We start from the raw sequence: 10,996 nt of genomic DNA, 5'->3' as shown, positions 1-10,996 counted from the left end.
AAGAAGTCTTGTTTTCTCATGATAAGGAGATAAGACTAATTTTCTCTTAATAAGGAGATAAAAAAATAATAAATGAATGCGTTATTTCAAGATAATGAGGCCCATTTTGTCATGATAACGAGATAATGCAATATCTCAAGATGAAAAGGCAAATTCTCTTGCGATAACAAAATAAATGTATGCATTATCGCAGAATGAGAAGGCTAATTTTGTCATGAGCAACGTGACAACACGTAACAAAACTTATTTTCTTGTGAAAACGAGATAATGCATGATCTCGAGATAACGAGGCACATTTTCTCGTGATAACAAGATAAGGCAAATTTTCTCATAATAAGGAGATAAAAAATAAATAAAGTAGACGAATATTCTGAAAGGATGACAAGAGGACAAGAGGACAAGACTGACGAGATATGACAAAGAACATGACGGACTGGCTAGTGAAGTAGTTTTCAGGTTCCAGAAGATGGCAGCGTGCATGCACGAAGTAGAAGAAGAAGAATCGACTTTTATTTATTTACTCATTACATTACATTACATGTCATTTAGCAGACGCTTTTATCCAAAGCGACTTACAATAAGTGCATTTAAACATTTGGGTACAAATAAGAGCTAGAAGTAAGTAAGAGCTTCAAGTAAATCCATCTATGAAGTGCTAGTCATAAGTGCGATTTTTTTTTTTTTTTTTTTTTTTTTCCCGTCGTCGTTATCGTCTTAGTCGAGGTAGAGTCGGAAGAAATGTGTTTTTAGTCGGCGGCGGAAGATGTGGAGGCTTTCCGCTGTCCGGATTTACTCATTTATCTTACTGAGCCCCCGGCTTTGTTTTGTTAAAAAAAAAAGAAGCGTAAGAAGAAGAAAAGTCACAGTAGTCCACGTTCAATGAATGAATGTGTTATCTCAGAACAACATAACAATATCTCGAGATTTTCTGGTGATAGGGAGATACATCAGTGCATTATCTCGCGATAATGAGGCACAGTAGTGTGTTTTTATCTGTATCTGCTTTGATGTTGGTCACGGCAGCGCGTCGCAGACGGAACTCAGAGCTTTGTAGTGTAGTTTCCGCTATGGGAGAATGTGGTATTTTGCTTTTATAGAACTCAAAATAGAGAGAATGTGTACTTTGTTATAAACTTATTGATTCTGTTGGCAAAATTCCATATCCATAAATGTAAATTCAGTGGTAAAAAACCTAATTTTGTCCCTTTTACCCATGAAGTTGTACATTATATTTCTTTGATTTCTGGCTCTAACAACAAAAAAGCAATTAAGACTGTCGATGTTTGGTCCTCCTTTTCTTTCTCTTTTTAATAACTCATCAGCTACCCTGGCAAAGTTTTATTTCTCCTGTTTTTTCTCTGTTTGTTCACTAATGTAATATGTTTCTTTCTTCACTTTTGTAATGTAACCGTATTTCAATAAAGTTGTAAAAAAAAGAAAAAAGTGTAGTTTCCGCTACACGACAGTGCGTCATCGGGAAAGTGGGCGGGGTCTGAGCGTAAACCCGGAACTTCCCGGTCCAGTGACAGCGGTGTGTTATTGACTTCGCTGTGAGGAGGGAATCAAACTCCACATCTTCTCCTCCAGGGTTTGATCCACTCACCGGGGTTTCTGTCGCTCACCTGAACCTTCACCCGCTTAATCACCATGTTCTCCTCCAGGTCAGTGACAGCAGAGAAAACCAGCGCTAAAGCCTGGAGCTAGCTGTTAGCATGCTAACGATAATGCTCATGCTACATTCTTTTTTTTTAATTCCCCGTTACTCTCAGTAATAACCTTCATTTATGTTATATGTAATTTCATACTGTATATGTGTTGAGAAAAGTTATTATTTCGACATGTTATCATATATTATATTAAAGTTATTATATGGACTACATTTCATGAGGTTCTTGTGTATTTCTTTTGTCATTTGAGGTTTTGAAACTTTGAACTTTAAAGTTAAACAGTTCATGTTGAGAAAAGAGACTTAGTGGAGGTTCTTGTTCTTGAACATTACTATTAACACAGGATATTTATCATAAACTTAACATTATATAAGTTTATATAATGTATTCTATTGAAGTCGAGTAATGGGAGTATTCTTCAATCATAATCTTTATTTTCTATTTAATTGCAGACAGTTTTATGTTATGAAACATTTACTATGTCACCTACATCCATGAGGTTCCTGTATTTTCTTTGAAATAACCTTTTTTTACTTGATGTTTTCGTAATTAACAAATGTAGACGTGATTTCACCTGGTTCTTATGTAATCTGTGTTTATGTTACTGTCTTTCTGCTCCATCACTTTACTCCTGTGTTGTTATTAATGGAACAAGTTGAAGCAGATTCAGTGACTGAAGAGTCGGATTACATGGTCGCACACACACACACACACACACACACACACGCATACACACACACACACTGCAGGGACGACCTGTCTGTCTGCTCAGCTGTTCACTGTTCACCACATGCCTTTAATTTGTTATAATTAGATGAGATGATGATGCATGTGTGGCTGTATCTCAGTCCATAATAATAATAATCATAATAAAATATTGTAAACCACTCACTCTTTCACACCAAAGCCCATAGAGAAAATCAGTGATTTTAGCTTGCAGGGACACAGGAGCTGCTGGTCTAGTGCTGCCTCGTGTGGTCACTTTGTGTCACTGATTTATATCTGAATTAAGGATTTTTAATGCTGAAGTCATAAAATAAGACATTTGAACTTAGTGATGGAGGCAGCAGTGGATCAATAAGTCCTGTGTGCTGTGATGTTAAAATCACTGATTTTCTCTATGGGGTTTGGTGTGGGAGAGTGAGTGGTTTCCAGACTTTGGACAAATGGATGTTACAGTAGATAATCTTTAATTTAAACTCAGTATTTGTTTGTGTGGTTGTTTTTCCTCACAGGCTCCTGCTGCTGCGCTCGACCGCGTCGTTGCCGTCCAGGTCTCTGTGTACGGACGGTGTGGCGGGGCGAGGCCGAGCGCCGGACATGATCGAGGGTACAGACACAAAACAACTGTTAAAACAACCAACAGAAAATACTGTAGGAACGAGGACAAAAGCATTTTGTCGAGCCGATTGTTGTTGTGTCACAAGTGTGTGTTTGTGTGTGTTTGTCCCCACACGTCCACTGACGTCTCCCTGACGTCATTAATCCTGTTTGTTTCTCTGCAGGAAATCCACTTTTACACGTGTCCAATGGTGTGTAAGCCCAGACAAATCTGAGTAATCTCCTCTGTCCGTCCCCCGTCTGTCCTCCGTCTGTCCATCCGTCTGTCTGTCCTCTGTCTGTCTGCCCTACCATCCTTTTCAACAACCACTCATCCCATCGTCTTCACTCGTGAAGCGTTGTGGACGAGTGGCGACACGACCCAAACTGTACCTGAAACCTGATTTTTTTTTTTTTCTACTTCCTGTTGAAACTCTCACCGTTTTGACTCCTGATTCTGAGGACTCCAGGTTTTCTCCGCTAACAGACAGTAGGGGGCAGTGGAGACGAGCCCCCTGTCTCCCCACAACAACGAGACGTTGAACCGTCACAGTGCCTCTGAAGCTGTTAGATTGGGTCAAAAATCCTGCGATGGTCTGCTTTACTCCCCATCAGCTGTAGAAGTAGAAGAAATCTGGTTTCTGGTACGGCTCAGGTTGCGGTTTCTTGAGATGTTATGCATCTTTCTGACGGTCCCTTCTCCACCTTTTGTACCTGAAAGGCAGCTTGTTTGACGTAGAGTGGCTGTGACTGTGCACTCGTCTGTCTTCCTGCTCCACAGCAGATCTAATCCCACGCTGCTGGTGTCGTTCTCTCTTACAGCTGCTTCTCACATGACATGTACTCTCTTCAGCTGAGCGCTTCTTCTCTCCTCTTTCTGATTTTATATTGTCTCTCACTTGGGGGAAAAAGAGTACATTTAAGCACATAATCCACCAGATTACACTGACAGAGACAGTATAAAACATGTAACATAGCCTGGATTATGAACAGTGACATCACAGAAAACATAAGCTCTGATTGGTCTTTGTATTTTTCAGTGAGGAACAGGCTCAGAGACATCGTTGGCGCGTCCACTAACTGGAGGTAAAAACCATCTTTTTGTTCCCATAAAATATGTGTAAATTGTAGCCTGGTTCTCTCTGAAGGGGGCGGTCAAGACTGTAATAATCACTGTGTGTGAGTGTGTATTTTATATGTAGTGATGTCACTGATCGTCCGCAGTGACCACAAGCAGGCCATGGCACAGCGCGTGTCCCTGTCGTCCATGTTGGCCAAGTCTCAGCAGGAGCTTCCTGCGAGGTCCATGAAGGACAGTTACCTGGAGGTGCACCTGCCGCTGGGCTCTGAGCCGCAGCTAAGAGAGAAATACCTGACCTTCCACAACACCGTCAGGTGAGACACGACAACATGTCTGACTGTAGCTCTGACATCAGACTGTAGCTCAGACTGTTGCTCTGAGATCTGAACGTAGTTCTGACGTCCGACTGTAGCTTTGACGTCCGATTGTAGCTCTGTCGTCCGACTGTAGCTCAGACTGTTGCTCTGAGATCTGAACGTAGTTCTGACGTCCGACTGTAGCTTTGACGTCCGACTGTAGCTTTGATGTCCGATTGTAGCTCGTACGTCCGACTGTAGCTCTGACGTCTGACTGTAGTTCTGACGCCTGACTGTAGTTCTGACGTCTGACTGTAGCTCTGATGTCTGACGTCTGACTGTAGTTCTGACGTCTGACTGTAGCTCTTACGTCTGACTGTAGCTCTGATATCTGACTGTAGCTCTGAGATCTGACCGTAGTTCTGACGCCTGACTGTAGTTCTGACATCAGACTGTAGCTCAGACTGTAGCCCTGAGATCTGACTGTAGTTCTGATGTCTGACTGTAGTTCTAACGTCCGGCTGTAGCTCTGACGTCTGACTGTAGCTCTGACGTCTGACTGTAGTTCTGACGCCTGACTGTAGTTCTGACACCTAAATGTAGCTCTGACGTTTGACTGTAGCTCTGATGTCTGACTGTAGCTCTGACTGTAGTTCTGAAGTAGCTTTGACGTCTCACTGTAGCTCTTACGTCTGACTGTAGCTTTGACGTCTAACTGTAGCTCTTACATCTGACTGTAGCTCTGATGTCCGACTGTAGCTCTGACATCTGACTGTAGCTCTGATGTCTGACATCTGACTGTAGCTCTGACATCTGACTGTAGCTCTGATGTCTGACTGTAGCTATGATGTCTGACTGTAGTTCTGATGTCTGACTGTAGCTTTGCCGTCTGACTGTAGCTCTTACGTCTGGCTGTAGCTTTGACGTCTGACTGTAGCTCTTACGTCTGACTGTAGTTCTGACATTTGACTGTAGTTATTTCGCTGACTGTGGCTCTGACATCTGACTGTAGCTCTGACGTATGACTGTAGCTCAGACTTATGACTGTAGCTCAGACGTATGACTAGTTCTGACGCCTCACTGTAGTTCTGACATCTGACTGTAGCACTGACGTCTGACTGTAGCTCTGACGTCTGACTGTAGCTCTGATGTCTGACATCTGACTGTAGCTCTGACATCTGACTGTAGCTCTGACGTCTGACTGTAGCTATGATGTCTGACTGTAGTTCTGATGTCTGACTGTAGCTTTGACATCTGACTGTAGCTCTTACGTCCGACTGTAGCTTTGACGTCTGACTGTAGCTCTGACGCCTGACTGTAGCTCTGACGTCTGACTGTAGCTATGGCATCTGACTGTAGTTCTGACGTCTGACTGTAGTTCTGACATCTGACTGTAGTTCTTTCGCTGACTGTAGCTCTGACATCTGACTGTAGCTCTGACGCTTGACTGTAGCTCTGATGTCTGACATCTGACTGTAGATCTGACGTCTGTCTGTAGTTCTGCCGTCTGAATGTAGCTCTAAAGTCTGACTGTAGCTCTGACGTCTGACTGTAGCTCTGACGCCTGACTGTAGTTCTTTCGCTGACTGTAGTTCTGACGTCTGACTGTAGTTGTGACGCCTGACTGTAGTTCTGACGTCTGACTAGTTCTGACGCCTAACTGTAGTTCTGACATCTGACTGTAGCTCTGACGTCTGACTGCAGTTTACGCCTGACTGTAGCTCTGACGTCTGACTGTAGCTCTGATGTCTGACATCTGACTGTAGATCTGACGTCTGACTGTACCTCTGGCGTCTGACTGTAGTTCTGAAGTCTGACTGTAGCCCTAACATCTGATGTCTGACTGTAGCTCTGATGTCTGACTGTAGCTCCAGTGAATCTACAGAAGTCTAACTGGTCGTGTGTCTCTGTCCAGGTTTGGCAGAATCCTGGAGGACCTGGACAGTTTAGGAGGTACTGTGGTGTTGTTTTTAAAATCATTCATTCAGCATAAATCATTTAGTGACACGACGCACATTGTTTCTCCACAGTTCTCATATCATACTCTCACACCTACAACCCGGTTCTGAAGAGGTCTCCTCTGTCCATCGTCACCGCCCTGGTGGACAAAATCGGTAAGTGTCTCCCACCAAAGCTTTTACTCGTCAGAAGAAAGTGAAAGTGTTTTTTTTATAATCAAATGTGAATATTACCTGCTTTCTTTACTTGATTGTGAATTTAATGTTTTTAGTGACGTGTTAACATCAGAACTCTTTATTTTCTCTTCTTCTTCTTCTTCTTCATTTTCACACATGAATGTGTTTTGTTTGTGCAGACATGAGGCAACACGTCGTTTACCCTGACTGCGACATCAAGTTCACCGGTCATGTGACCTGGGTGGGACGGACGTCTATAGAAGCCACGATGCACATGTTACAGGTACACAATATAATATGTGATGTACGGAGGAGTATTAGTGCCACTTTTTTAATGAAAAAGCAATAATCTGAGAAAATAAAGTCAGAACATGTGGCACTAATTCTCCTTCGCAGTGAGGTGTCAGAAAACGTTTTTATTAATGTAGAACTTTTCATGAAGACAAATGCAAGAACATTATTAAATAAATAAACTCTAAAAAATAATAACAATACAACAAGAAGATATAATGATCTAAAAATATGAATATGAGTAATATTGTCCCTGTCTCTGTCCCTGTCTCTGTCTTCAGTATCGTGATGGAGTTTATGCTCCGGTCCTTGATGCCACGTTTGTGATGGTGGCTCGAGATCCAGAGAACAAGAGGTAAGAACTGACCCCCAGAAGAAAAAGAAATTCCAGACCTGAGTTAGTCTGAGTCTGACTGAGTCTGACTGAGTCTGACTGAGTCTGCCTGAGTCTGCCTGAGTCTGAGTGAGTCTGGGTGAGCCTGAGTCTGAGTGAGTCTGACTGAGTCTGAGTCTGACTGAGTCTGAGTCTGAGTGAGTCCTCTTTGTTTCAGGGCAGCATTTGTGAATCCACTCAAACCTGATGGAGCAGAGGAGGAGACCATTTACCAGCAAGGAGAAGGTGTGGCTTCATTTCATCATAAAGTATAAACTCTGACCAAATCTTCCCTGTCTTTAAATTGTCTCTTTTTGTCTTTTGTCCAGCCAATAAATCCCGGCGTGTTGAGCTGAGCACGGCGTCTCTGCTGAAGGTGGCTCCTGCTCACGAGGAGAGGGAGATCGTCCACAGTCTGTTTCTCAACACACTTGACACTAAGTAACACACACGCATGCACACACACACACACACACAATCAGATTGTATGAGTGTATTTCATTCACTTATTTTAGTGAACATAATCAGATGGAGGATCTTTGTGTGTCTCCTCAGAACCGTCAGCTTCAGGAGCCGAGTTCTGCCTCCAAATTCCGTGTGGATGGAAGATGCCAAACTGAAGGGCCTGGAGATCTGCCACCCACAGGTGAGAGGGAGGAACTGCAGGTACTCACAGGTGAGCTTCATGTGTTCTCATGACAACGTTGATCTTCTCTGTCCCTGTGAAACGAACAGGAGAGGAACATCTTCAACAGGATCTTTGGAGGCTTCCTCATGAGGAAAGCTTACGAGCTGGGCTGGGCCAACGCCTGCTCCTTTGGGTGAGAGAAAGACTGTGTGTGTGTGTGTGTGTGTGTGTGTGTGTGTGCGTGTGCGTGTGCGCGTGTGTCATCACTGATAATCCACGTCTGTCCTCACTGTGCTGCAGAGGCTGTCGACCTAATCTGGTGGCTGTGGATGATATTCTGTTCCAGAGACCTGTGGAGATCGGCTCCCTGCTGCTGCTCTCATCACAGGTCTGTGTCTGTGTGCCTATGTCTGTGTGTGTGTGTGTGTCTATGTCTATGTCTATTCATTTGCTTTTTATGTGATAAGTATGTGATAAAAAAAAGACATGGATACAAAATGAAACATAGAAAATATAAACGATTAAATAAGAAGAACGTGTGTGTGTGTTTTCAGGTGTGTTACACACAAGAGAACTACATCCAGGTCAGAGTTCACAGCGAGGTGTTTGACCCTCTGACCCGACAACACAACACCACCAACGTCTTCCACTTCACCTTCAAGTCGGACAGAGATGTCCCCAACATCACCCCGAGGACATATGGAGGTAGACACACATGCATAAACACACGCACACACACACACACACACACACACACACATACACGCATGCACACACAAAAAGCAAATGAAGGATGAGGAGGAGCAAAGAGGAAAGGGTGGAATGTCTAAAAATGCAAAGTAAATTGAACAAGGAGAAAAGGAGTCAGATGTTTTGATTTCACACAGGTCTGTGAATGAATGAATGGTCTGCTGTTTAATAAGTGACTAATAAAAGATGAAAAAGGGGAAGGAGATGAAAGGAAAGGATGAAAACAAAACTAAAAAAAGAGTGTGTTTGTTGTTTGTTTCTCTGACAGAGTCCATGTTGTACCTGGATGGAAAAAGACATTTTAACCAAACAGTGGAGAAGTGAGGAAGAAAAAGCTTCATCATCTTCATCACGTCGTTCTTTTATCTTTCATGAGTTACATTGTTTCAGTCAAACTAAAGTTTTTTATTTACTTTATTATTATTTTGAACTCTTTGTTTCACAGTTTTTTTTTTACATCAGCGTTTACAGAAAACATGAAGCAAAGTTTCAGCTTCTTTGCCTTATTGTAACCTAGTATATCTCACTTAACATCACTACATTACATTTTTACATATTACAAAAGAGCATAAAAGCATATTTACTCCTTTTTTATATATTTTTTGAACGTCTGAAAGTGTCAAACAATGACGGTGTCATGATTATGTTACTGAAATGCACCAAATAAATACTTTATTATTTATGTTGGTTTTTCAGCCGTTTCTGTGTTTTCATTACATTCAAACACGTAAAGACACGTAAAGACACGTAAAGACATAATTAAATACAATCATTTCACATATTTACAGGTTTATGCGAAGTTGTGAAAAATGAATAAATGTAAAAATAATTCAAATTCTAATGGAAATTGTTGTGGAAAATAAGTACTGAAATAATAATTTGCAATATACATAAAGTCATAGATGTGGGAAACAACACAATAGATATAAAAATAGAGTTATTTTATATTTACATCTGGTTCTTATATTTATATTTTGTTCTCATAAAAAACCCATCTTCTGTCTCTTGGGAACAAATAAAGTTCCTTGAATTTGAATAGGGTTGTGAAATAAACTATTAATATAACAGTTGTACTGTGTATTATGTATTATGTATATATATATGTATGTATATATGTATGTATATATATATGTACATATATACACATATATACATGTATATGTATATACATATATATATATATATATACACACATATGTATATATATATATATATATATATATATATATATATACACATATTGTATATATACAATATACACACAACAAGCATTTTTTTTTTAAGGCAGGGACAAAAACCTTGCGGAACTTTCCGCTCGTACTCCCCGGACTCATCTCCGTGACGGACACTAACTAAAGTATTTAGCAGCTCTTCACCATCCGTGCTATTCACTCGTAAGCAAGACTATTTGTCAACATTTAATCAAATTCATCTGATTCGTTATTATTTTGAATCCAAAAAAATAAGATTTGTGACAAAACAAAACAAAAAGCGAACGCGGCGGCGGCGATAAAAGCTTTGCGGAAACCGTTCCCGTCGGTCCACTTTTCGTGACGGACACGAACAGCTAGTCGCTAAGCCGGTCGCAGCGCACCACCGGCGGAGGAAATGTTTCTGCTTCTGTATGAACGGGGCTTCTGCTGTTCATTCATTCCTTTTCTCCTTCTTCTTTTAGATAGTATTAGTTTCTGCCAGAAACTATCAAAGAAAGATAGTTTCTGCCAGAAACTATAAAAGAGGGGGGGGGGGGGGAGCTAGCTCAAGTAAAAAGTAGCCTAAACTTAAACTAAATGCGGCGGTGGTTGGCTGGACAGATGTCTGGGGGCGAGAAGAGGAAGGAAGCAGGGGATGAGATTACTGCGGTCAAGTGAGCCGTCATTCGTTTTTAAATGCGCCCATGTAGTCGAATTTACGGTCGACTGAGAATGTCCGCGCTAGTTTGATACCGAGCGAGATCACTTCCGGTTTTCAAAATTAATACAAGTGCAATCAATCATGCTGATTTTAACACATTGAGTCGCATTGTCCAGAAGCTATTGAACTAAATATTTTCCCTAATTTATTTAGAATTGTACTGTATAATAACAACACATTGGCCCATAAGTTCTGACAATGGTTGACAATTGATCCCAGGAGCATGCTGATTAATCCCTCACTCATTATCAAACAATTTTACTGTATCATTTTTGAGAAATTAAGCATCAAAGTTGTCTCTTTATATTCTCAGAATAAGGCCGAAAACTACATTTTTACTGTACAATATCATCACTTTGGCCCATAAGTTCTGACAATGGTTGCTACGGTTGACCTCAGGAGCATGCTGACTACTCCCTTAGTCATTAACAAACAGTTTTACTGTATACATTTTGAGTAATTAATCCGCAAAGTTGTCTTTTTTTTACTCAGAAAAAAGTAGAAAACTTAATTTTTACTGTACAATAAAATCACTTTGGCC

At 41.2% G+C, this 10,996-nt stretch overlaps 1 protein-coding gene across 2 annotated transcripts; it reads left to right on the top strand.

Annotated features, from left to right (window-relative positions):
- Positions 1–1,493: 1,493 nt before the first annotated feature.
- acot9.1 (acyl-CoA thioesterase 9, tandem duplicate 1) lies at positions 1,494–9,223 on the top strand. 2 transcript variants are annotated; one of them, XM_058649308.1, is made up of 16 exons: positions 1,494–1,661; positions 2,903–2,997; positions 3,173–3,199; positions 4,028–4,073; positions 4,212–4,382; positions 6,280–6,317; positions 6,395–6,478; positions 6,679–6,782; positions 7,072–7,145; positions 7,342–7,409; positions 7,493–7,604; positions 7,719–7,809; positions 7,899–7,984; positions 8,092–8,179; positions 8,346–8,496; positions 8,810–9,223. In XM_058649308.1, exons 1-16 carry the CDS (start codon positions 1,648–1,650, stop codon positions 8,863–8,865), a joined length of 1,305 nt encoding a protein of 434 aa, XP_058505291.1. In that variant the 5' UTR covers positions 1,494–1,647; the 3' UTR covers positions 8,866–9,223. The 2 variants fall into 2 exon arrangements, with proteins under 2 accessions (XP_058505291.1, XP_058505300.1); XM_058649317.1 differs by lacking the exon at positions 3,173–3,199.
- The last annotated feature ends 1,773 nt before the right edge of the window (positions 9,224–10,996 follow it).

Source organism: Solea solea, chromosome 1 (assembly GCF_958295425.1).
Source record: "Solea solea chromosome 1, fSolSol10.1, whole genome shotgun sequence".
Classification (NCBI taxonomy): domain Eukaryota; kingdom Metazoa; phylum Chordata; class Actinopteri; order Pleuronectiformes; family Soleidae; genus Solea; species Solea solea.
This window is presented reverse-complemented; position numbering and strand designations above follow the sequence as displayed.

Bases quoted from the DNA above. Each gene is read 5' to 3' on its own strand.
- acot9.1 (XM_058649308.1), top strand. The intron at 7,146-7,341 runs GTAAGAACTGAC...TCTTTGTTTCAG, and splicing joins CGAGATCCAGAGAACAAGAG to GGCAGCATTTGTGAATCCAC. The intron at 7,985-8,091 runs GTGAGAGAAAGA...ACTGTGCTGCAG, and splicing joins GCCAACGCCTGCTCCTTTGG to AGGCTGTCGACCTAATCTGG.